Raw genomic sequence first — 27,611 nt, forward strand, 5'->3', positions numbered from 1 at the left:
AAACTCTTGAAATAAATCCTTTGGTGAATTCTTGACGGAACTTTGGAATTAACGAACTCTTTAAAATGTTTTTTTTTTCAGAATTTGTGAAGGAATCACTATAAAACTCCATTAATAATAAGAACTATCCTTGAGGGATTTTCAATGGAAAAGTTTCTGAACGAATACGTGGTGGGATTATCGGCAGAATTCTAGGACAGTTCTCTGGAAGATCTGGGGAACTTGCTCAGTTTTAGAATTACTTGAAGAACCCAATGAAAAACGAATCATTGAAATTCCTGATGGAATCAATGAAGAATTTTGTTCCACATAGAATCCTTGAAGAAACATAAGTAGTACATAGAATGGTCCTTGCATAAATATTTGGAGAAAGTTCTGCAGAAATTCATAATGAAATCGCTGAATAAATTCCGAGAAAAATGTTTCTCAGGTTTTTGAGCGAATGCCTGTACGATTTTTTGGAATAATTTATAGATCATTCCAAGAATTATAATTGAATTATTCTTTAAAAGGGTTGCTGGAAGAATTCATGAAAAATTCCTGGAATAGTTTATGAATCTCTAGACTCCGAAATAAATTAAGGTATCGTAGGCGGAATGGTTTGAAGAATTCATAGTTGAATCCACTTTATATCCTGGAGAAATACTTAATGATTTTTTTTTTTATCAAAGGCACATTAGAATTCAAAGATATATTAAAAAAACATTACAGTAAAATTTCGTTCATTGCACTATCTTTAGGTAGGCTTCGTTTCAATTGGGCTCCCGTTAGGTGGGCTATAGCCCACTTAAAACGAAGACAACCGTCCATTTTTGACATAAATGTCGATTTATCAATGTTGGTAACCCTGAATTTTTATTGTATTCTCAATTGTGACTGCTGAAAACTCAGCTCGATTAGTGAAAGTCTTTCACTAGGTGGGCTACCGGTTCAGTGCAACGAATGAAAGCTGACTGTATTGGAGAAATTCAAAATCGTTAAATTTAAAATTCCTAGAATCCGGAATTCCTTCTGGAGAAATTCCTAGAGGAATATTTGAACCATATCTTGTTGGAATTCAATGAGAACTTTCTGATAAAATTCCAAGGAATTCTTGAGACGGGAATCCATTAAGTCTATACTGACCAAATGTTCCTAGAAACTTTTGGAGGAAACTTTGAACTCGCTTTGAAAAAAAGAAAAATCTTGTTGTAATCCCTGATACCATTTCTGAGAAAAATCTCAGAAGTTTTTAAGCATAAATATCAGAAGGGTTAACTAGTAGAATTTCTGGGAAATGCCTGTTGGTATTATTTCAAGAATTTGTTTCAAGTTTTATACATGAATATCATAAGAGTTTAAGATGATTCTATAAAGGAATCTCTGGAAGCATCCTCAGAATGATTCTAGTTGATGATCTGTGGATAAATTCCAGGAGAAGCATCTAATTCTTGGAGACATCATTTGAAGAATAGCTGTAAGAATTTCTAAAGCAATAGCTAAATATTTCCTTCAGCATTGAAAAAATATATATCAAATATACACGCAGCGAACTGGACTATCGAATGTCATACGTTTTGCCTTATAAAAGGTGGAACGATTATTGCAATACGAACGCTTTATGTATCGTTTTAGCATCACTCCACATCAAGGCGTCGATAGGCGCGTGGTGTACGCTCAGGCCTATCGATCGCAAGTTTTTTGGTTCGATTCCAGGCTGCAGCGAAAACGTTTTTTGTTTTCAAATTCTGGTTTTATAAGACAACTTTATGAATTTCAATCCGATTTCTTGTGGCAAATTTTCATAAGGGGTTCCTATGTTTATCGATTGTCCATTTGCCTGAGTGTACGTTAACGTATATTGCCACGTGGCAGCGTGGCTCGGCAACACATAAGTCTAATCTGAGTTTGATCTAGTCTTTTTGAATGCAAAGTCTAAATCAATGATTATTAAATTTTTCATAGATAATTGAAGTGAGTAGCAGGCTTGGTTCCAGCGGGAGCGTAAATGCAACAAAAATAATGAAGAATGATGTAAACAAATGTACAGCAATGACAAAATGTTGGTATTAACATTGACTTATTGCTCACTCGATATTGATTTATGACTGTATTTAGTGAAAGTAAACGCTTGCATTGCTTTGATTCAGTATTGGTTGGTGTTTTAAACTTGAAGAATGTTTATTGTAGTTCATACATCATGTTTTATTAAAAAATGGAAAAATAAATGAGAGCCAAAAAAAGTTACGTTATATCGAGGTGAAAATTACGTTATATCGAGTTACGTTATAAAGAGGTTACGTTATAACGAGGTTATTATTTTAGAAATTATAGATACCGTAATCCGGGGTAACATTGATCAGTTTTTTTTAATATTTCTTTAATATTTTGTCTGAAAATACTAATGTTGCAAATTTTATATTTTTAAAACAAGTACTGCCACCTCATGACTATAAACTGTATTTTGTTTATTGAAAGATTTAAGCATTTTAAAAATAATGTTTTAGGTGATTTTTTTATTTAGTTGATATGGGGTAACATTGATCAGTTATGTAATCGACGTTCGGTAATATTGAAAATATCGTTACTTACTTAAATAATGACCCCTGAAGCCGAATATGAAGGTCAAATGCTTACAAGTCATTTACTTTTCAAGTTATTTTAAAATTAAAAACCCCTCGAACCACGTAATACGCCTAAAAGTAGGCAATTTCCAAAGGGAATTTTATATGATTAACAGTAATTCGGTAATGTTGCCTAATTGAGCATACTTATGAAAGTTTTGACAACGGAATCATTTTCGGCGATGCCATTTTTAGTAGGAACCACATTTTTCTTGCTAATATCGTTTGCACAACTTATGTGAGACATGAATCTTCGATAGTGTCATCCTTAACCATTAAAATCATTGTTTCGAAAAGTTGCCAAAATTACGCATAAGGTAAACGCAATTTTCGCAAAAATCTTCACTTTCATTAGCTTATGAATGTAAGAAAGAGGAGCACCATTCATGATTTGGAAATGTCCCATCACTAAATGATAATACGAACTTTTTACTAGATGAGTCATTCCAATCAATGTTACCCCGCTGATCAATGATACCCCGGATTACGGTAAATTGGTTTAAGATGTCTTCAAATGTCGTCATTTTCTCAGGAATATCTCCATAAAAAGATCTAGATATTTTGCAGATTTTTTTTATGATATTTATCAAAAATCTGGGAAATATTTCATAAGGAAATCTCAAAGTAACATCTGACGGAACTCGATTTAGTGTGATAGTAACCCTTGCTGAACTCCCACAAAGTTGTCTAAAAGAACTCTTGGGTTCTTGAGGAAGTTTCCGAAGGATTTCGTTAGTGCTAAGATGATTGGAATTACTAGGATATTTACTGTAGTATTGACTGTAGTGTGGAATTTCAGATGAACTATTGAAGAAGCCATGAAGATTTTACTTGAAAAATACACGAGAAATTGTTTGGAAGAACTGCAGGAGTGCTTTCGCATGAAATGTGGGAGAATAGATAAATTTCTGAGGGAGCTCCATGAGGAAACCCAGGTCAAATTTGAAGAGGAATTCCTGGAAGAGTATTAATTAGATGTCCTTGGATAATCCCAGAAGGAATTTGAGAAGCAACTCCTAGGGAATGCTTGAACGAATCCATATAGTTCGTAGAAGGATAGAGTAAGGTGTGGCAAAAGTTCGACCTTAGTGGTATAATCAAAGTTTCCAGGAAAACAATAGCAGTTAAAACAAAACAAATACCATACAGTGAACCTTCAACATATTGGCTATAATTTTGCTGAACAAACTTGTGTCAAAATATTTACCCATTTTTAGTTATAACAGTTTCAAAATTGATTGTCTTATTCGAACTTTTGCCCCACCGGGGGGGCAGGAGTTCAAATCTAGTGTGGGGCAAAAGTTCGCTGGCTAAAATCCAAAATATCGATCCTTTTATGGTAGGCATACTTTACACCAGCCGTAAACTTAAGTTTGACGAAAAATACACACTAAATTTTCATCAAAAAATTGCCCAAAACCGGATTGATTGTAATATACTCAAAAATAGCAGTCTTTCGCAAAACTAAGTGAAAATGTAAAATTTTGGTGACAGTTTTCACACGATCAGACAAATTTGACCAAATTTGAAGACAATATGTGGATTTTATGCAATTTGAAAATTTTTCCGTGATTTTATACATGGGTCGAACTTTTGCCCCGCTGATTCGAACTTTTGCCCCACTATGGGCCAAAAATTGTTTTCAAGCATTTGTGCAAAAACTAATACATCTCAAAGCAACCTTATGATAGGCCTAGAAACGCCCTTACATAAAATGTTGAAAAAGTTTTTATCTTCAATTGGTTCCATGCAACGAAAGTTTGACCAAAAATTACAATATTTATGTCGAAAAACAACAAATAGCCATAACTTTTCCAAATCTCAATCGATTTTTATGATATTTGGATTGAAAGTCTCTTACTTGAATAGCATTCAAACTACCATGACAATTATAAGATTTGTTTTGAATTGAGCTAGAAATCTTAAAAAGAAACTCTTACCCCACTCGAACTTTTGCCCCACTTTACTCTAACTGGAGGAACTGGCATAGTAATTCTCGTAGGTTTTCCTGGAAAAATCCCCAAATGAATATCTTTAAGAACTGTAAAATGATTATTTTCACCTTCAAACTGAATTATTGTTTTGCTTGTTTACGTGTAGTTTACTAAAAATCAATATCATAATATTTTGGGAGCCCCTATGAGCTCGGTGCCCGGTGACGACCGCAACCCCCTAGCTAAGCTACTGCGAGTCATCCCTACTTTTAGGAGTTTTTCAAATTTCTCGTTACAATACAAATATTATTGCTTATGTATCTGTATTTCTACATGGGTTTGTAATCCTGACCACTTAGAAAGTTCGTGTTTTAAGCAAAGTGGCTCAGAAGCTTGAAAGCAATATGAGGCAGCACTGTTTGGTTAACAAGTTTCGTCTACGTGGCACTATTGTGTATGCAAATTTGATCATATTCTAGAAGGCGCAAGCTGATGATCCTATCCACCTAGAAAGATCAAGTCTTCAGCAAAATTGTTCAAAAGTTCGAAAGCAATTTATGGCAGCACTGCACAGTATTTCGATCGGCCGAAATCGTGAACTTAATTCTGTAGCACCTTTAAACGTGATTTTTTCGAAATGGTATCTTCGGACGAAAATTTTCTAAAATTATAGCGCATATATTGACTGTAAATGTTAGTTCGCAACTTTGCCACGGGCGGCGCTGCGAAACTATTTTTTTAGAAATGACGATCTTTAAATATGATGTCTTCGGCAAAGTTGTAGATAATTCAAATACAAACAACTTTGCCAAAGACACCTAGTGTGTATTCAGCCGCATTTCCAAAATACGGGAGTATTTTATGAACGACCCCCTAAAACTAGTTTTTCTCGTATATTTTGAAAATGCGAATTTTCCGGTAGCAACAATGTTCTACAAAATTGTATAAACAGTAAAAATGAATCATTCTCTAGAAGACACTAGGTTTCTAAAGATCAAAGAAAAGCAGTTATATCCATTTAAGTGCAAAAATCAGTCATTTTTGGGGTCCGTGTAATTATTCGGGTGGCAGGTGGTGGCAGATGAAACCTAGTGGGAATCATAATACATCATTAGTAGTTGTAAATGTCGATAGTGTCATTAGTATCCACGAGTATCCCTTTTACTTAGAGGAAGTTTCATCAATGACTCTTATTACCCTGTAGTACTTAGTTATATGACGGGTAGAGGGCTATGTGGCTCCATACTTCTTCTTTTTCTTCTTCTTGACACATTCTTCATCATTACGCACAACCAATAGGTTCCAAATACATTTTTGAAGAATGTTCTCAATCTCGAGAAACGACGCTTTATGAAATTACTCGCCATACAACTATTTTTCGTACATAGACACTATAGCAAGTGCAAGCTATGCGAATTTGGTAAAACATTCTGTTGAGAAAACACTAAATCATCGAATCATTATTATGTGAATCAAATCAGCGTTTAAATGTTAACGTAATTCTTATGGTTGCAAAATGATCCGATATTGAGGCTCTTGCCTGATTTTTGGATTTGAATTTGATCTTCTTCCTCTTCTTTCTGGCGTTGTGTCCCCACTTTGACAGAGTCTGCTTCTCAGCACTTCCACAGTAATTAACTGAGAGCTTACTATGCCAATGACCATTTTTTGCATGTGTATATCGTGTGGCAGGAACGAAGATACTCTATGCCCTGGGAAGCCGAGATAAGTTCAAACCCGAAAAGATCCTCGACCGGTGGGATTCGAACCCACGACCCTCAGCTTGGTCTTGTTGAATAGCTGCGCGTTTACCGCTACGGCTATCTGGGTTCCTTTGAATTTGATACATCACTTTATTTGCCATTCACCGCATCGTGCTTGCACGTGTCATAGTGTCTATCTCAAGTAAACACTACCCAAGTAACCACGAAGCTGTATATGAATACTTTATGTTTGCTCTATAGTGTGCTATCAGATTTTGTTTTAAAGTAACATAACCTTTAAGAGCTTTATAAAGCATAATTAAAGTGGGAAAGGGCCCCACAACAACCAAATTAATGCAATACTCGGTAAAGCAGTTTTAATGCACAAGCCCTACTAAAGCATTTATGTTTGTATATTTAGGGTTCATGATGTATATTAGCTTAAAATAATGTATGTTTAGGGCTTGCGTTAAAAATAAACAAAACAATGAATCCATTGACTACCTTTGGATTTCTTTACCATACAAATGATTTTTTTGTTGGAATCAGGATTCAAATCCACAACTAGGATGATGGGTGTACTGGATGCCTGGCGCGTTGGTGTCCTGTGCTAAAGCTGCTGATGTGATAAGGTAAGATAAAAGTTCCTTATTAACGAAGCCTCTGTGTGTGTTTACATTACTATTCGCCCAGTTATTACGAATAGAAAGAATTCTCTTCGGCGATTGATTTCCTTTCCTCACCAAATGAAACATCAATAGAAAGAATCACCATTCTTTCTCGTAGAAGAAATAACAGAACGTAACTCACTAAACAAAGCCCTAGCGCATTAAACAGATTTCAGGGGAGAGAAATTGATCGACATTTCCTCTCGCTCTTTATGAATAAAAGAGTCTCATAGATAAAATACAACAATTTTGAATGAATACATATATCCATAGATCATGAAATGGGGGTTCGAGATGAAAGAAAGTCATTTCATTATTCTTCAATATCCCACAAAACGTAATAAGCGAGTGCGAACGTGCTCGTTCGTCTTACTTATTTATTACAGATTCGAGTGCGTTTAGTGAGGTTATGTAATCTTGTATGACAGCATAACTGTAAATTCACTCTAAACGCTTAGCATAATGCTATATTAAAATAATGCTACAAAGCATTTACAATGTTAATCAAATGCATCATTGCTTGACAGTTATTGAATAAATGCATGATAACATTATTAATGCAAAAAATGTTGACTTTCGACCAAATTAATGCAATAGTATAATGCTTGTGGTTACTTGGGTAGCATGCAAATTCATCTTTTTGGTTATATAGTGCTATTATTCGACCAATTAAGCGTGTCAGCTGTATAATGTTAGCACGCAGAGCGAATTAAAGTACTATTTGGTTACTTGGAATGTACGAAAAAACAATAGAAATATAAGTAGTAGAGCGCTAGTGGCGCTGTTATCACAAAATAGAATTATTTTATTATTACTTACTGTTGAGGTTTTTGTCTGCTTGTTTAGTGTCATGTTGTAGAGAATGTTTTATTTTGGTCGAAAAAATTGATTTGACACTTATAGACCCGGTACTCAAGCTGTCAGAGCGTGGCAAACTAGATGCTGGTCACACGAACAGTCGCGACATTAGCCTTCTACGGCTAATGCTTCTACTGGAAAAACGCAAAAATCTCAAGTGAAAAATAGTTGTAAGGCGAGTCATTTCGTAAAGCGTCATTTCTCGAGATTGAGAACATTCTTCAAAAATGTATTTGGAACCTATTGGTTGTGCATAATGATGAAGAATGTGTCAAGAAGAAGAAAAAGAAGAAGTATGGAGCCACATAGCCCTCTACCCATCATATAACTAAGTACTACAGGGTAATAAGAGTCATTGATGAAACTTCCTCTAAGTAAAAGGGATACTCGTGGATACTAATGACACTATCGACATTTACAACTACTAATGATGTATTATGATTCCCACTAGGTTTCATCTGCCACCACCTGCCACCCGAATAATTACACGGACCCCAAAAATGACTGATTTTTGCACTTAAATGGATATAACTGCTTTTCTTTGATCTTTAGAAACCTAGTGTCTTCTAGAGAATGATTCATTTTTACTGTTTATACAATTTTGTAGAACATTGTTGCTACCGGAAAATTCGCATTTTCAAAATATACGAGAAAAACTAGTTTTAGGGGGTCGTTCATAAAATACTCCCGTATTTTGGAAATGCGGCTGAATACACACTAGGTGTCTTTGGCAAAGTTGTTTGTATTTGAATTATCTACAACTTTGCCGAAGACATCATATTTAAAGATCGTCATTTCTAAAAAAATAGTTTCGCAGCGCCGCCCGTGGCAAAGTTGCGAACTAACATTTACAGTCAATATATGCGCTATAATTTTAGAAAATTTTCGTCCGAAGACACCATTTCGAAAAAATCACGTTTAAAGGTGCTACAGAATTAAGTTCACGATTTCGGCCGATCGAAATACTGTGCACTGCTTGGTTAGCAATTTTGCCGATACGTGACGCTAGTGTGTAAAATTTGGTTATATTCATGCAGGTTCTAGCTCATGATAATGGCAACCTGCAAATCCCGATTACTTTTTCAAATCGACATATGTAACTTCCATACGGTTTTGAGAAAATTGATTCAGTCTTCTGTCTTCTAAAACTGTTTTTAAATGAATCATCTTTTTGACATTTTTTCGCCATGTACATTGCTTAAATTTTGCATACAATAAGCTCGCATTCAAAAACTAGGGAGTTCCTGTTATTTCCCACAAAATTTTGTTACAAAATGAAGAGCCGATTTATTCAGTTACATTCGACGTTTTTGTACCAGTGTAAAATCGACTCAAGTAGTGTTTTGTTTTGATTCGTGGTTAAGTCACTTTGTCTCTCTACTCTATACAGCGGAGCGGCGAAAGTAGTGGTTAGGTAACGAAAGTTGAAAATCTTACTTTCGTCATTTTGTAAATCCGGAAAGTAAACGTTCTAAAAGTGAAAAATCGAGTTGTTTAGAGCAAAATGTGTAGAATTTCATCTGCGAAACACGTAGAATCGATAAAGCAAGTTTGTATACTGTTTTGACTTGAGTCTGTTTGAATAAGTTTTCGACAAATGTCGTGTGTTAACCAAAGATGTCCAGGAGCTTGGCAGTAATTTAGAGCAGCACTCTTTGGTAAGCAAATGTATTTCAGTAGGTACTAGCTCATGATCCCAAAGTTTTTTTTGTCAGAAAATATGTACAGAACGCTGAAATCTCTTAGAAGCAGAACACTTTAATGTGTGCTTCTTCCGATACATAGCGGTAGTGTGTGTCTGAAATTAAGTAATTTTGAGCATGTCAAGTCACAATGTTTGTTAGATTTTGGCAACACGCCAAAAGAAAAAATATGTTGGCTAAAGCAAACCGTGCCACGACCGTTGAATTTATTAAAACATTCATCATCGATGATAATGACCACGAATAAAATTTTACCTCTTTAATATATGGTAAGCCTAAAAAAGGCCCATAGAAACATTAATGTTAACAAGATTTTTTTTAGCAAAAATGCTAGCCAAACAGTGCTGTTTCAAATAGTTTTAAGGCTTCTGAACAACTAAAGATACGCACTTTCTATCAAATTCATCAGCTAGAGCTTTCTAGAGTATGACCAAATTGCATGCTCACTTGCGCCACGTTGCGGGAAAATTTCTTATCGAAAAGTGCTGCCTTCAATTGCTTTCAAGCTTCTGAGCATCTTTGCTGAAGACATGAACTTACTAGGTGGTGGAAATCATGAACTAGAGCCTGCTAGAATATGATCAAAATTAAACGCACACTAGCGTCACGTAGCGTCAAAATTGCGCATTGAAAATTTTACATAATGAACGCCATAATACTTCTGATTAATTTTGATGAAGACCGCAACTTTATATCTAGCAAGGTTTCCGAGATATCACATCATATATATATAGTTTTTAGGTGAGGCTAAACTTTTCTAAGAGATGCTGCAATATTCAATTGGAGTGTTGCAATACTAGATAATGAGATTCCATACTTATTTTGGGTAGTGTAGTGATTCCTTCTCGGACTTTCTAAGGAATCCCTCCAAAATTGTCGTTTCAAGAATTCAACCTGGATTTTTTCTAGTGATTTTTCCATCAATTTCCCCAGGATTTTTCGTTTAGAACATCTCAGTAATTCAATCAGTAATTTTTCAAGAGATGGCTCCACGGATTATCTAGGTTTTCTTTGAAAATAGTCGATCAGGATTTGTTCAAGATTCTAATAAAGAATTTCTCTAAAGGTAACTGCAGTGAGTACTTCAGAGATTCCACCTCAAGTCCTACGAAAAAATCACAAGAAAGTCCTCAAAGAATTCATCAGAGATTTCTCCATGCAAATGTAAAGGGACTTTTTCAAATTTTTTGAGGAATTTTTGAAAAGATACGGGAAGTATTTCTAAAGGAAATCTTTCTGCTATAATCACTGGAAGAACTTATGGATTCTACAGAATTTCTGAAAGAATTTCTTGTAAAACATAGGACGGAATCCATGGATAAATTTGTGAAGGAATGTTTGGTGAATTAACTGGTATGAAAAAGCTCAAATGAATTTTTTATGAGTCTGTAGAGATTTAACTAGAGAAATTATTTGAAAAATATTTAAGAAAACTGCAGGAGTAATCCCTGGATGAAATGCTGGATACTTTATGAAGAATTCCTGGTCAAATTAATTGAGCAGTTCCTGGCAGAAACTATGAATGAATTCTTGAAGGAATTCATATAGAAATTGCTAGAAAAATCGGCAAAAGAACTCCTGTAGAATTCACGCAGGTTTTTTTAGATGCCTAAGCGACTTTTTGAAAACTCTGTGATACACATTTGTTTGGAATCCTGGGAAGTAAAAACTGGGGAAATTGGTGGAAGATTTAGTGGAAAAATCTCTAGCAGAATTCCTAAAATGGTTCATGGTCAAATTATAAGGATAATCCAAGAATAAATTACAAGAGGTAATAGCGCTGGAATGCTTAAGGATTTTCCGGAGAAATTCTTTCAAGAACCCCCTTGAAAATCTCTGGACAAATTAGTGGGCAAATTCCTGGGAGACTTGATTAAGGAACCTCTAGAGGGATTTCCGAAGAGATACCTAGAAGAATTCTTGAAAGTAATCTAGAAGAAATCTCTGGAGAACTCATTCTAACAATCCCTCAAGCAATCTAAGAAGACTTTATATACAATTTAAGTTGAAAAAGAGATCTACTCATGGAAATATCGAGTCATGAAGTAGAAATGCTTTGGAAACTTGTTTGAGGGGAGCATCACAGTAACCATATAATTTTGGTTTTAGTATGGTTCCACGGGTAGATGTCGAGTCATGGAACATCGACTCATGGAGGTTCCACTGTATTTGCTAAATATTGCCAATGGTTGTGCTTCAAATGTCATTTCCCCAAATACCAGTTTTCCAAAAAACCCTTTTCCCCGAAAGCCATTTCCATGAACGACCCTTTTTCCCGAAAAGTGATGCAGATCAAAAAGGTGCAAGATTCACACTAAGCTCATTTTACCGGAAATCGGTGAATTTCACCGTAATCTCAACAGCTGAACAGTTCGGTGAAATAAAACACCGTCTGAATTTTACGGATTCCGGTGAATTTTTACTGTAAATTTCAGGGATATGAATTATTCGGGTAAACGGGGTATTCGGGAAACTGGCATTCGAGGAACTAGCGCTCGGGGAAACAAAAACAACTTTTGGTAAAAAAGTAGCACAACCATTGGTAATGATTTAACTTTGAACAAAATTGAGTTTAACCCGATTTTATTCTGAATGTAAATGTCGTTTTATGCTAAAAATTTGCAAAAAAAATATATAAGGAGACTTACGGCTTGGATACACATCAATGAAAACATTCAGATGATTATTTGTTCTTTCCGCTTCCCGCTGACGTGATTTCCGAGACTTAACAAACAATTTTGCCAGAGATGTCATCAATTCAAATGAACACGCCTCAAAATGCCACCAAATTAGTCGCAGATTCGCCTGCAGCTCTTATGGGAAAGTTGCCGAAGAGAATGAGGCTTCCGACAATAGTCACACTGGCAAGACATGTTCGCAGCGTTGTAAGAACGTTTCCATGAACATTTTGACAAGTCTTTCGGTGTGAATCGAAAGAGGATTGAGCAAGGCATAAATGTAAACAAACAGACACGGAATTTGTCTGCTGATGTCCGAGAAAATTACAAAAGAAGTGCGGCATCGGCTTAGAATATTGTCGAGAATACGTAAGTTCCCTTACTATTATTCCTTTTCAAACGTTATTTTTTTAATGGATCACAATGTTTGTTTTGAACACGTGGTTTTTAGCTGTCAATTTAACCATCATCTACTGTTTATTTTGCTTGCATAGTACAATTAATATGTTCATCATATGTTGTGAAAATATTGCTATGGTAAGCTAAGGTGAAGTTAAATCGAAGCCAAGCCTAAAAAAACAAATCTGGAGAGACACGCTGAAAATTCGATCGATTGATACGTCGATCAAGTTTTCAGCTGAAGGGCCAAAAATTCGGATCGCTAGTTTTTTTTCTATTATCGATTTTATGCAATAAATCCATACAAATTCGTCGTCATTCCACTAGAAACGAGATAATAGTAGCTTACTGAAAGCTTGTCTGAAAATTGTTTTGAAAAAACGTTGCGTAATAGTCATTACGCTACTGATTTCAGTTGCGTAATGCCAATTACGGCACTGCATAATTCAGTGCAGGAAAGTAGCCCGTTTTATAATAGATTGGCGTGAACAGCCTGTTACGATGAGAAACTGCAAAAATTCTTTTAGATGTACATTTTACCACCACTTCCCCGTGTTGTAGACATTTAGCAGAGATTCGGTGTCAGTTTTCAGATTGCTGTTGGGTGCCAGTAGAATTTTGACAAACATCTAAAATAACCCTGACTTGCTCCGACTAGAGGGCGAGATTTAGACGTTAAAAACCTTACACCCCCAACAGTTATGTCACCGCTAAAGTGCCATCTAAAACCCAACCATTTGTCTGCTTTTCCTCCATTTCAGGCTTCCCACGACAGTCATTCCAACAGTTCCGATTCACCGCTGGACTCTCCCGCAGCCGGCCATCGCAAGACTCCGAGCGTACAACAGGTAATTGCCCAAAACGCCTACTTGGATTCATATGAAAAATATTCTCGCTTGCGCTTGGGGATAGAAAACAGAACATCCTCGCATATGAGGGCGCGACATCCACCTGACGACCTTAGTAAGCGTTGACTTCGAGACAACATCTGCTGCTTCTTGCAAACAGCCGAGAGTACACATTTGAATGAGATGAACGGAAGAAAAAAACGAAGAAACGGGTTTCTCCATTTAGGAAGTAAATGGCCGAAACCACCCAAATGCTGAGTAAAAAATGAGATATTGCAGGGTTTCTCAACGCGTGGGTTACTGCTCAAATGTCAGACAACTGATGGTACTGTGGTTTTACACTATTGCCATCAATTTATAAAAGTGGTCCGTCCCCATGACGAAGTTGAGAACCCCCTCGAGCTAAGTAAACGTAAAACACGAAACAATCCATTGCGACGAAGCACTCGAAACACCAGCAAGCAGAACAGAGCGAGCTCAGCGAGTAATTTATTTAGCATACACACTATACGTGCCAAATTTTTGTCGAATTCAATAAAAACGAGGGGAACCACTTCCTCCAGAGTAATGGCTCCCCGGTCAACCTCGCCGTCCACCCCCATTCATTCTCCGGTTTTTTTTTCTGTTTGAGTAGAATGTCGTATGAGGACACGCATCTCGACCGAAAAAAAAACGTTCGACTTGCTCAAAAAGGAAGGGGTGTGGAGCAGGGTGCGGCTTATTTTTATAAAAGTTTTAAGAGGAAAATAACCATCATCGTTCTATAAATAATCAAAACCAGTTTTTTTGCTCAAAATTGAAGCAATGCTCAAGAAAATCTATCATTGCATTGTACTTGCTATCTGAAATACGATGATAGATTTTCATAAGGATTGATTGAAATTTGAACGAAAAAACTTGTTTCCAATTTTTGATGATTGCTGATGATTGAATGATGGATTCTTGAGCCTTAAAGGCAAAATTTTGTGTGGTCTTCTGAATTTTAATCACGTAAAAAGAGATAGAAACTCCAAAGATTGCACCAAAATATAAAGAAAATAAAAACCTTTAGTGAAGTTTCAATAAATTTATATTTTGGTTAGAGAATAATCTTCAACAGGGGTTGAATTCTGAGAAAATTAAGAGTATCTCTCACTTATCGCTCTCTGTACCAATCATGATCCGCAACACATCATGAGAGTCTGTTTATCGTCTATTGTTACAGCTCTGATTATATCGGGGGGATAACAGTGCATGATGAAACTCCAAACCGGGGGCACTATTGCCATAGGATGTTCGGGGATTGTTTATCATGTCAGTAAAGTAAAACACCTACCTCCAAATGGTAAATAAGCGAGAAAAATGGGTTTTATCATCGCTCTTTCTTTGGGGCTCTCCTTCGCTACTGCTATTTATCAAGCTTGTTACAACATGCGAAACATTGCCGCTCATGGACCGATACAGATGCGATGTTTTTCGTCGCTTGCTTTGATCGTTGAATCGAGTCGAGTCTAGTACACGGCATTGAAGACGGCCTTACAGTTGAGGTATAAATACGCGTATCTGTCAGAGGATACAAAATCTAGTGGAATTAAAAGGTATAGTACTGAATTCGGTTTTCATCTACTTCGAAATCAATTGAAAACGAATTCTGCAATGGCTACTCTTCAAAAAAATGTCTATTTTAAATTTGTAAAACAGCAAATCATTCTTAAATTTTAGAGTAACTTGGGACAAAAGTTCTTGTTTTAAATTTCTTGCTCAATTCAAAACAAATGTTATTATCCTGAGATTAATTTTTCTGTGATTCGTTTTAAAAATAGCGCATGAACTTTTGACTTTGGTAACTTTCCGGAAAATAAGCCGCACCCTAATGTGCAGGGTTGATCACCGTCGACGTCGTCGCGAGAAAGAAGAAATTGACGAGTAATGACCGCTCGCGCCCACACACCAACCGTAAGACGAACTGACACCAAGTTTAATCTTTTCCTCTTTTTTTTTTGCTGCTGCTGCTGCTTTTTGGCAAAACCAGTCTTTCACAAGTGGAAAAAGCCGGGGCTGGGTCTTCCTGGCTCGATTTGGATGCGTCGAGTTGAAACTCAACACGGGACAACAAATTGATTGCAAGAAGATGCAAATTGAATGGACAATCTTGAGGAAGAGCGATTTTTTTTTGAGGTTGGAAAAATACGTGTTTATTGTGTGAGTGTGACACGGTTTTGACGTAAATCCATGTAAGATTGGATTTTCAACAGATGATCGTCAATATTAGAACAAATATCGCTGATGTGTTGAACAAACACGCTCAAGATAGCAAATTCTTGGAGGAGTTGAATCATCAGAAAGTTATCCGAAGAAAGAAGCAGAACGTTACTTCAGTTATGTCTTCAAAGATGCCTCAGTAACTCTACAAGGAATTTCTTCAAGAATTCGTACATAAGTCCTCCAAGAAATATCATTCAACGGTTCCAACGCCGTTCAGGAATTAATTTGAAAAGCTCTTTAGAGTCTACTACAAAGAATCTTTCAGGAAGTTCTTTAGAAGACCCTCTAGGGCTTCCTTCGGGAAGTCCTTCAGAGCTCTTCAGCAAAGTTCTGCAGAAATGTCTTCAGAAATTTCATCTGGAACTCCGGTAGAGATTCGTTTAGAAAGTTATACAGGGATACCTTCAGTAAGTTCTTCAGGAATCCCTTCATAATATATTTCGGGGATTTCTTCTGGTATTCACTTGTTCAGGAAGAAATTGGTTCTGAAGGACCTCCAGGGAGACTTGCAGAAATCTCTTGAAAGTTTCTTCCAAAGATCCTTCTCGAAGTTCATTCAGGACTTCAGGAAGGTCTTCAAGTTTTCTTTCAGAAATTCAAACAAGTGCCCATAAAAGCATAACTGTCCCATATGGATTTTCGAGCCAACACGTTTTTTCATTCAAATCAACACACTTTGTTTGAAAATGTTGTGGAAAAATATGAAGTTAGTGTAGTTCCATTTTGAAAAATAAAGGCATAACAGTCTCTATGTGAACCCCAATACCAACTATAAAACACGAAAAACATTCAAGTTTATATTTTTACTGAACGATATAAGCAAAATGAGTTATCTGTTCGGTTGTGCGAAATGAATTAGGCAAGCAGAAATGTACTAGAAACTCATGAACAGAGTTGGGAAAAGTTCTGAAATTCACACTACAGTACGCAAGCGCAGCAAATCACAGTCAGCGGAGCCAGTGAAACAGCCAGCTGTGAGCAAAATGCCTTGAAAATAGCAAAACACCCGTTGCCAAGGGCAACCCACAACTACGGTAGAAAAATGTTCTATTTCCCGCATTTGCAGCCTTCAATGACACTACTGATTAAGAAAATTCATGTACCGTAAATTCGGATGAAATTGATCAGTACGGTGAAATTGATCACTGTGTCACACGATTTTATTTCCCTCTAATAGAGCACAGAAATCAATGCAACCTATTTAAACGAACGCTATTTGTCTTAACTATTGTCGAATTGCATGTTGTGAAGCTTTTTTTTGTTAAGGAATGTTTATTTCTATGAAAATAATAGAAAATTTCATAATCGTGTTCTGTGTGGTTTTGGCAGACAACAATAAACTTATCGTTTTAAACAAGGATCTGGACATGGTGTCAACCTGAAAATTTGTAAGGATGCTTGAAATATATCCCTAAAACGAATTTTATTATCAAAATTCGTAACAATTTGTTCATTTTGTTGTAATAATTGAATCTTTTATAGATATCAGTAGATTCCTTCGGAAATTGCCTACATTTAGGCGTTTTCTGCGGTACTGTTGAAAATTAATTGTTTATTATTTCCATAAATTTTGCATTGTTAAGAATTTGGCAAGCATATTTGGATTCAGGAGGCCCAAATTAAATAAGTAAAGTTGTTTTCAAAACTAACAGTAAGTGTTTTGACAAGTGATCAATTTCACCCCAAAATGGAATTCCTTGATTTTTTATTTTAGAGGCGATTTTCAGCACTAAAATCACAACTGTATGAAAATTTGAGTATATAAACCAATGAGGCTCACCGTCGTACTTGTTTTCCTGCATTAAGTTGTTTGGAATTGGCAACATCATAGAAAACAGACATGGAAAACCGTGAAAAGTGATCAATTTCACCCGAAATTACGGTACCCAAACCCAACAAAGGCAACTTGATGAGATTCACAATTTTGAACTACTGTATTAGAAGAGCCACGTGATTTTCGCAAAAAAATCAAGCCTACTATTATTACCATTCCCAACTCTGCTCATGAACTTTTGTATCAGGGGACAAACTTGTACTGAGTACTGTTTTCTCAATGCCTACTTTTTTCCATATGGGACAGTTATGCCTTTATGGGCAGTATTCCTACAGGAAGCTTTATAGTCATACCTTTAAAAGCCCTATATAATGTCCAGCAGAAACATTCATGAAATCCTTTCAAAATTCAGTAAGGAAGTCTTTCAAAGATTCTTTCGAGAAGCCTTTTATTCCTTCGGGAAGCTTTTCAATGATTCTTTCGGGAAGCCTTTAGGAATTACTTTGGGAAGTCCCCAGAGATTCCTTCGGGAAGTCTTTCAGTATAGTTCTGCACTAATGTCTTCAAGAATTTAATCTGCAATTCCTGCAGAGATTCCTTCAGAAAGTTATGCAGGGATACCATCAGTAAGTTTTCAGAAATCCCTTCATAATATACTTTAGAGATTTCTTCTGGTATTCACTTCTTCGGGAAGAGGGAGAATTGCTTTTTAATGACCTCCAGGGAGAACTTCAGAAATCTTTTCAAAGGTTCTTCCAAAAATGATTCCCGGAATCCATTTGGGATTTCGAAAAGTGCTCCAGGTATTCTTTTAGGAAGTCAACCAGGGACTCCTTCAGGAAGCTTTTTAGTAATACCTTTATGAAGCCCTACAGGGTGTCCAGCAGAAAACCTTCGGGAAGCCTTTTGAAATTTCTTTTGGAAATTCTTCAGAGATTCCTTCTATAGGTTCTTTAGGGGTTTGCATGAGAAGACCTCCAGAGATTCCTTTGGAAAGTCCTCCAGAGATTCCTAAGGGGAAATCCTCCAAGGTATCCTTCGGGAAGGCCTACTAAAATACTTTTTAGGAAATCTTTAAGATTTTAGTTCTCCAGGAAGCCTTTCAGGTATTGATTCGAAAAGCCCTCCGGGAGCTTCGGGAAGGCTTTAAGGGATTATTTCGGAAAGCAAATCGACGATTCCTTTGGAAGACCTCCAGGGAATCCTTTGGGAACCCTTCCAGGAATTCCTGCAGAAAGTTCTAGCGATTTATTAGGGAATCAATTCAGGAATCCCTCCAGGTATTCCTTTGGGAAGCCCTTCAGGGATTTCTTTTAGGAAATCCTCCAGAGATTCCATAGGAATGCTTTTTAAAGTTTCCTTCGGGGATGGAATTCTTTGGAAAGTCATCCAGCGATTCCTTTGGGAAATCCTCCAGGGATTCCAATAGGAAATTCTTTTGGAAAGTCCTCCATATATTTCTTCGGAAAGTCCTCCCGGGATTCTTCAGAGAAGTCTTCCACCGGGAAGTTCTTAGAGAATTTCTTTTGAATGTCTTAAATTCTTTCAGAACATCCTTTGGAACTCATTTGGAAAGTCCTTCAGTAGACCTTTCTGGAAGCCCTCCAGATTCCATCAGTATGTTCTTCAGGAATCCCCTCATAAAATACTTCAGCGAGTTCTTCAGGAAACCCTACCACAATTGCTTCTGACGGGGAGCCAAATCTGTTTGAAGGTTCTTCCAAAGATCCTCCTGGAATTCATTCGGGGTTTCGGGAAGCCCAGCAGGGATATTTTGGAAAGCCAATACGGATTTCTTCAGGTATCTGAAGCTGAATATCCAGCAGAAAATCTTCCAGGTGTTTCTTCAAAAAGTTCTCCAGAGATTCCATTAAGAAGCCTTTCAAGGATTCCTTCTGGAAGTCCTCCAGAGATTTCTTCTGGAGGTTTTCTAGGGATTGCCATGAGAAGTTCTCCAGGAATTCCTGTGGAAAGCCCTCCAGAATCCTCCAGGATTACATTAAGGAAGCCTTCCAGGGAATCCCTCTAGGAGATTCTCTGAAAAGTCCATCGGAGGGAAATCCTCCCAGAAATTCTTCGGGAAGAGTTCTTTTTAGGAAAGAAATCCTTAAGGAATTTCTTTGGGAAGCCTTAAAGGTATTGCTTCGGAAAGCCCTCCAGGAATAGCATCGGGAAGGCTTTCAGGGACTATTTTGGGAAGCAAATTGACGATGTGTTTGGAATCCATTGGAAAACCTTTCAGGGATTCCTTCACTACAGTGATTTGTTTGGGAACCATTTCAGGAACCCCTCCAGGAATTCTTTCGATAAGCCCTTCAGAGAATCTCTCGGGAATCCCTCTAAGAATTCCTTTTAGAAAATCGTGTTGAGTATCCTTCGGGAAGCCCTTCAGGGGTTAGCAATGCCTAAGGGTTCGTTTGTGGAGCCTTTTAGGCCTACAGGAGATCCTTTGGTAAGTCATCTAGGGATTTCATTCGGAAGTCCTCCAGTTCTCACAACATTCCTCTGGGGAGACTTCCACTGGCTCTTCAGAGAAGTTATCCAATGATTCCGCCGGGAAGTTCCTTGAAAATTCATTTTGGAAGTCCTGTAAAACTTTCTACGAGAAAATCCTCAGAAATTTGTATGGAAATTCCTTCATCTGTTAAATATGGAAATTCTTTCGATCTGTTCGTGAATCCCTCCTAGAATTTGCCTTAGGTGTTCCTCAGAGGTTTCTTGTGGAAAAATCACCAAAGATTCCTCCGAGAAGTTCCACAGGGCTTCCTCCGAGAGATCCTGTAGAACTTCCTTAGGGAAGTTCTTCAGGGGTTCCTTCGGAATATTCTCCCAGACTTTCGGCAGGATGTCTTCTCAGAATTCCTTCGGGAAGTACTCCAGGGCTTCCTTTGGGAAATCCTCCCTGGATTCCTTTAGGATGTCCTCTCGGATGCCTCCGGGAAGTTCTCCAGGGCTTTCCTCCGGGAAGTCCTCTAGAGCTTTCCTCCGGGAAGTCCTCTAGGGCTTTGCTCCGGGAAGTCCCCAGGGCTTTGCTCCGGGAAGTCCCCAGGGCTTTCCTCCGGGAAGTCCCCAGGGCTTTCCTCCGGGAAGTCCTCTAGGGCTTTCCTCCGGGAAGTCCTCCAGGGCTTTCCTTCGGGAAGTCCTCCAGGGCTTTCCTTCGGGAAGTCCTCCAGGGCTTTCCTTCGGGAAGTCCTCCAGGGCTTTCCTTCGGGAAGTCCTCCAGGGCTTTCCTTCGGGAAGTCCCCAGGGCTTTCCTCCGGGAAAACCCAGGGCTTTCCTCCGGGAAGTCCTCTAGGGCTTTCCTCCGGGAAGTCCTCCAGGGCTTTCCTTCGGGAAGTCCTCCAGGGCTTTCCTTCGGGAAGTCCTCCAGGGCTTTCCTTCGGGAAGTCCTCCAGGGCTTTCCTTCGGGAAGTCCTCCAGGGCTTTCCTTCGGGAAGTCCTCCAGGGCTTTCCTTCGGAAAGTCCTCTAGGGCTTTCCTCCGGGAAGTCCTCTAGGGCTTTCCTCCGGGAAGTCCTCTAGGGCTTTCCTCCGGGAAGTCCTCTAGGGCTTTCCTCCGGGAAGTCCTCTAGGGCTTTCCTCCGGGAAGTCCTCTAGGGCTTTCCTCCGGGAAGTCCTCTAGGGCTTTCCTCCGGGAAGTCCTCTAGGGCTTTCCTCCGGGAAGTCCTCTAGGGCTTTCCTCCGGGAAGTCCTCTAGGGCTTTCCTCCGGGAAGTCCTCTAGGGCTTTCCTCCGGGAAGTCCTCTAGGGCTTTCCTCCGGGAAGTCCTCTAGGGCTTTCCTCCGGGAAGTCCTCTAGGGCTTTCCTCCGGGAAGTCCTCTAGGGCTTTCCTCCGGGAAGTCCTCTAGGGCTTTCCTCCGGGAAGTCCTCTAGGGCTTTCCTCCGGGAAGTCCTCTAGGGCTTTCCTCCGGGAAGTCCTCTAGGGCTTTCCTCCGGGAAGTCCTTCAGGGCTTTCCTCCGGGAAGTCCTTCAGGGCTTTCCTTCGGGAAGTTCTCCAGGGCTTTCCTTCGGGAAGTCCTCCAGGGCTTTCCTTCGGGAAGTCCTCCAGGGCTTTCCTTCGGGAAGTCCTCCAGAGCTTTCCTCCGGGAAGTCCTCCAGGGCTTTCCTCCGGGAAGTCCTCCAGGGCTTTCCTCCGGGAAGTCCTCCAGGGCTTTCCTCCGGGAAGTCCTCCAGGGCTTTCCTCCGGGAAGTCCTCCAGGGCTTTCCTCCGGGAAGTCCTCTAGGGCTTTCCTCCGGGAAGTCCTCTAGGGCTTTCCTCCGGGAAGTCCTCTAGGGCTTTCCTCCGGGAAGTCCTCTAGGGCTTTCCTCCGGGAAGTCCTCTAGGGCTTTCCTCCGGGAAGTCCTCTAGGGCTTTCCTCCGGGAAGTCCTCTAGGGCTTTCCTCCGGGAAGTCCTCTAGGGCTTTCCTCCGGGAAGTCCTCTAGGGCTTTCCTCCGGGAAGTCCTCTAGGGCTTTCCTCCGGGAAGTCCTCTAGGGCTTTCCTCCGGGAAGTCCTCTAGGGCTTTCCTCCGGGAAGTCCTTCAGGGCTTTCCTCCGGGAAGTCCTTCAGGGCTTTCCTTCGGGAAGTTCTCCAGGGCTTTCCTTCGGGAAGTCCTCCAGAGCTTTCCTCCGGGAAGTCCTCCAGGGCTTTCCTCCGGGAAGTCCTCCAGAGCTTTCCTCCGGGAAGTCCTCCAGGGCTTTCCTCCGGGAAGTCCTCCAGGGCTTTCCTCCGGGAAGTCCTCCAGGGCTTTCCTCCGGGAAGTCCTCCAGGGCTTTCCTCCGGGAAGTCCTCCAGGGCTTTCCTCCGGGAAGTCCTCCAGGGCTTTCCTCCGGGAAGTCCTCCAGGGCTTTCCTCCGGGAAGTCCTCCAGGGCTTTCCTCCGGGAAGTCCTCCAGGGCTTTCCTCCGGGAAGTCCTCCAGGGCTTTCCTCCGGGAAGTCCTCCAGGGCTTTCCTCCGGGAAGTCCTCCAGGGCTTTCCTCCGGGAAGTCCTCCAGGGCTTTCCTCCGGGAAGTCCTCCAGGGCTTTCCTCCGGGAAGTCCTCCAGGGCTTTCCTCCGGGAAGTCCTCCAGGGCTTTCCTCCGGGAAGTCCTCCAGGGCTTTCCTCCGGGAAGTCCTCCAGGGCTTTCCTCCGGGAAGTCCTCCAGGGCCTTCCTTCGGGAAGTTCTCCAGGGCTTTCCTTCGGGAAGTCCTCCAGGGCTTTCCTTCGGGAAGTCCTCCAGGGCTTTCCTTCGGGAAGTCCTCCAGGGCTTTCCTTCGGGAAGTCCTCCAGGGCTTTCCTTCGGGAAGTCCTCCAGGGCTTTCCTTCGGGAAGTCCTCCAGGGCTTTCCTTCGGGAAGTCCTCCAGAGCTTTCCTCCGGGAAGTCCTCCAGGGCTTTCCTCCGGGAAGTCCTCCAGGGCTTTCCTCCGGGAAGTCCTCCAGGGCTTTCCTCCGGGAAGTCCTCCAGGGCTTTCCTCCGGGAAGTCCTCCAGGGCTTTCCTCCGGGAAGTCCTCCAGGGCTTTCCTCCGGGAAGTCCTCCAGGGCTTTCCTCCGGGAAGTCCTCCAGGGCTTTCCTCCGGGAAGTCCTCCAGGGCTTTCCTCCGGGAAGTCCTCCAGGGCCTTCCTTCGGGAAGTCCTCCAGGGCTTTCCTCCGGGAAGTCCTCCAGGGCTTTCCTCCGGGAAGTCCTCCAGGGCTTTCCTCCGGGAAGTCCTCCAGGGCTTTCCTCCGGGAAGTCCTCCAGGGCTTTCCTCCGGGAAGTCCTCCAGGGCTTTCCTCCGGGAAGTCCTCCAGGGCTTTCCTCCGGGAAGTCCTCCAGGGCTTTCCTCCGAGAAGTCCTCCAAGGCTTTCCTCCGGGAAGTCCTCCAGGGCTTTCCTCCGAGAAGTCCTCCAGGGCTCTTCTCCGGGAAGTCCTCCAGGGCTTTCCTCCGGGAAGTCCTCCAGGGCTTTCCTCCGGGAAGTCCTCCAGGGCTTTCCTCCGGGAAGTCCTCCAGGGCTTTCCTCCGGGAAGTCCTCCAGGGCTTTCCTCCGGGAAGTCCTCCAGGGCTTTCCTCCGGGAAGTCCTCTAGGGCTTTCCTTCGGAAAGTCCTCCACAGGGCTTTTCTTCAGGAAGTCCTGCAGGGCTTTCCTTCGGGAAGTCCTCCAGGGCTTTCTTTCGGGAAGTCCTCCAAGGCTTTCCTTCGGGAAGTCCTCCAGGGCTTTCCTTCGGGAAGTCCACCAGAGCTTTCCTTCGGGAAGTCCTCCAGGGCTTTCTTTCGGAATGTTCTCAGGATTTCACTTCGAGAAGTCCTCCAGGGCTCTCCTTCAGGAAGTCCTCCAGGGCTCTTCTTCGGGAAGTCCTCCAGGGCTGTCTTTAGAAAAGTTCTCCAGGCCCGGGAAGTCCTCTCGGGCTCTCCTTCAGGAAGTCCTCCAGGGCTCTCCTCCGGTAAGTCCTCCAGGAATTTTATCCAAGGAGTCCTCCAGGGCTTTTTTAATTTTTCTTTAGGAGCTCTTCAAGGAATTTCAGAAGAAATTCGAGCAGGAGTTCTTCTACAAAAAATAGGTTGTATTTTCCATAATGGACGAGATATAAATTGGAAATGATGACCTTCTTATTTTAAATATTTTTGCTTCAGATTGAATGGCTGTCTTTGATAGCTGATTTTTGCTTCTGATTCTGATTGAAGGCTGATAAGATCTAAAAATATAATGCTAATAATGCAAATCAAATTAATATCTGTTGCCTGTTGCAGTTTATTGCACTGGGTCGTCACAAATTTAGCATCGAAATCCAGTTCTGGGTGCATCCGAAATTTGAAAGTCAAACTTGCCTGCGAGAGGTTAAATGTGAACCCGCCGAAAACAACATGACAAGCCATTCAATTTTATTGCTACTCATTTGTAGCCCCGATCGTCGACTCCAACAAGAGACCTCCAAAAAGTTATGAACTTTATGCAAATTGGTTTGCAATCTCATTTCCTTCCATCCTTTCTGTTCGTTAATATGTGCGATACCGCGCCGCAGAATGCATTTCCTAACCTGTTTCCAATTTTGGGTTCTCTTTCTCCTTGCAGACCCGCTCGCAACTGATCAAGGCCGGTGTGAAGCTGCTGATACAGAGCAAGCGCAAGCACAGCGGATGCGACTCCAGCGATGGGAACGAATCGTCCAGCGGCGGAGGAAGGGCTGGAGCTCCTCAGTCCAAGAAACGCCGCGACACCGACAATCTGACGAGCGAGGACGACGTGGAGAGTCTGCGGGCGAACAACAGTTCGTCGACGGGGGGCGGCGCAGGAGGTCCCGGCAGTGCCAGCAGTCCTCGATCCGTCACTGGGGTAAGTGTTCAGAACTGATGGTTTCATGAGGGATTCGTTACTAATCTGTTTCGTTTACAGTTGACTCCGGACGATGAGGATCGCCGCCGACGACGTCGGGAGCGGAACAAGATCGCCGCTACGAAGTGCCGGATGAAGAAGCGAGAGCGTACCGTTAACTTGGTCAACGAGTCGGAAACTCTGGACGCCCAGAACAAGGAGCTGAAGCAGCAGATGGCAGACCTGGAGAATCAACGGCGGAAGCTGATCGAGGTTCTGCAGGCTCATGGTCCGACCTGTGTACACCAGAAAGGTTACCAACCCCTGCCTAGTCTGTCCACCATCACGAACAACAACTGCAAGTTTCTCAACGACCTGAACTTCCTGGATAGCACAGCGGAGGAGATCAAATACTCGGAATGTCTCAAATCCGGCGGGGAGTTGGGCGATTTCTCCAAACAAGACAACGTGCTACCTCCCGGTTATTGCAAACTATCTCCAACGGAGGTGAACTATTCAACGCCTACCGACGTCATGGCTATCAACAACTTCACAGAAGCGCTGAAATGCGAATACATTCCAACCAACCAAGAAAAGCCGGCCCGCGCCAAACCAGGACCCAAGCCACGTCAGAAAGCCGCCAAGCGTTCGATCACTGTAACCAGTACAACGACTACAGTGACGGAAACTCTGCCTTCGATACCCGTAACTCTACCCAGCGCCGACTTTATCCTGAAAAGTGAGCTCATCGACACCAACAGTCCATATACCACAGTTCAATCGGCCGATCGCTTCCTCTTCGAGAATTCCCTGGATCTGTACAACAACAATAACAACGACAGCAATACCCTGGACGGCCACCACACAAACGACAGTGACAAACTGACCTCCCTGGCCGTCAAGGACAACGCTTCCAACGCCCTGCTGGAGTTCAGTGCTACCTTCGACACCATCAAACCTTCCGATTACGGACTCCTGTCAACGCATCAACATCTACCCAACCAACAACACCACCACAATCATCACCAACAACAACATCAACCCCTACAACAGCAGCAGCAACAACAACAGTGCCATCTACAGCAGACCCTCGGTAATCTGCAACTCCAGCAGCAACCCCTGCATCACAGCAACAATCTGCACCACCAGCTACTCTCGCAGTCGAACGTGTCCGGTCTGCTCGCCGGTACCAGCATCGTGACCAACGACTTCCTGATCCTGCCGGAACACGACGGCAGCGAGTTCACCGACCTGGACAGCGGCATAACTTCCTACGCCAACATCAACGGAGGATGCCTGGCGTGACCACCGTCCTCGCCGTTGCCACCGTTACCGCTGATGTTGTAGGAAGCCGAGGCCAACTTTGATCACTAGAGCGCTAGAACGGAATGTTTCTTCAGCCGTTACACACGGAGAAAAGTTTGCCAAATTTGTCGTACTCTTAGCATCAACACCCCAGTGATCGCCGCTACGCGCAGTTACCGTACTCGTTTTTAGATTTTTTAGAACTTTGTTTTAAATATTTGTATTTATATACTTCTAATCGGATCCCAGATTTAGGAGGCGTGAGTGTGTTTGGTAGTCAGTCAGTCAGTCATAAGACGCTCTTGAAGAAGACGCAAAAGAAACTCAAAATCCAGGATTTTGTTTTGCAACCCAAATGCAGGGCCGGCTCAAAGCCGGCTGGAAACGGGTGTGGGCCAGGAAAATGGATCACGTATTTTTTTCGATTCTAGGATTATGTCTCAATCATCAAAGTCTCTCTCTCTCTCAGTCTCTGTTGTCACTCGAAAAAAAAAATGTCATCCGCGTGAGTATGCGCGCGTGTGTGTGTGTGTGAGCCCAACGAACTCGAATGTGTATGTGCGAGCGTTGGATTTTAAAGGAGAAAGAGAAAGAATTAACATTCATAATTGTTTCTTTTTTCAATGACACAATCTATTTTTTACGGACACTCATTTGTGTTAGGGTTCCTTCCGATAACCAACGTTTCCTTTTCTTAGAAAGTAAAACAGCAAAATGCATTCCTTGTTTGTTCGTAAGTTACCGTACTCAACGTTATATCGTTTGTATCTGTCAATCTGTCGTTCTTTCTCTTTCTCACCGTGTCTCCGATTTAAGATAACAAGAAAATAAGTGTTTTTAATAATGTATACTTCAGCAATATTGTGATATTCGTTGCCCGCGTTTGGTGAGATTATGGATGAATTGTTATCTGTTTAATACGAAAAATTTAGAAACACAAACATAAAATCGAACATCGAAGTAACGAGAAGGTGCTGTGCAGATAAAGACGAAATGAATACATTCATGCACCTGGCAGTTGCCCAAAAGTTTGTAGCGCGGAAGGTGGTAGGTCCATTCACAAGACGTTCCAAATCAGCTGATCGTGAAGCTCTTTGAGTGTTCTTCAATGAAAATGACAACCTCGTGTTTGCACCGGTCCTCCACCGATGTAAACAAATGCATAGACGGACCTGTCACATGAAAAGGCCTGTAGTTTAGGATCTGCGATCTGTCAAGCTTTTGGTGCAAGGTGTAGTACCAAGGGACCGAATGTAGTACTACAAGTGGAACCCATTCTGGACTACTATGTCTTTATTTTGTCTTTGGTGCAAAGGTCAAAACCCATTGATCATCCATCAGGTACAATTGCATCCAAGCACTCATGAAAAATGTTGCGTTGATGGTTTGAGAATAATAAGACGTGTTGTAGTAGGCGCTGTAATCTTGGGAGAGTAAAGTTGTTTGTTACTAAAATCTTTTGAGGAAGCAAAATCACATCATGGTGCAATAAAATTACACGTGGTCTACGAATAGATTTCTCCAAAATGATTGTTGCTAATACGGAACTATGCATCTGAAAAGTACTGTGCAAAAAAATAGGACAAGATAAGAATGATTTCGCTATCGAAATTCCTGGAGCAGTACGCAGCTGATTAGTAGAGCCGATT

General features: G+C 41.2%; 1 protein-coding gene across 2 annotated transcripts in view; it reads left to right on the forward strand.

Annotated features, from left to right (window-relative positions):
• LOC5571956 (activating transcription factor 3) overlaps positions 1 to 26,939 on the forward strand; it is a 246,391-nt gene extending 219,452 nt beyond the window's left edge. For both annotated transcript variants that reach the window (XM_001660006.2, XM_021853490.1), the window contains 3 exons: positions 13,308 to 13,394; positions 24,418 to 24,678; positions 24,739 to 26,939. In XM_001660006.2, coding sequence (XP_001660056.1) covers positions 13,308 to 13,394; positions 24,418 to 24,678; positions 24,739 to 25,962 — 1,572 coding nt within the window. In that variant the 3' untranslated portion in view covers positions 25,963 to 26,939. The remainder of the gene's footprint in view (positions 1 to 13,307; positions 13,395 to 24,417; positions 24,679 to 24,738) is intronic.
• Positions 26,940 to 27,611: the final 672 nt, after the last annotated feature.

This window comes from Aedes aegypti, chromosome 3 (genome assembly GCF_002204515.2).
Source record: "Aedes aegypti strain LVP_AGWG chromosome 3, AaegL5.0 Primary Assembly, whole genome shotgun sequence".
Lineage (NCBI taxonomy): Eukaryota > Metazoa > Arthropoda > Insecta > Diptera > Culicidae > Aedes > Aedes aegypti.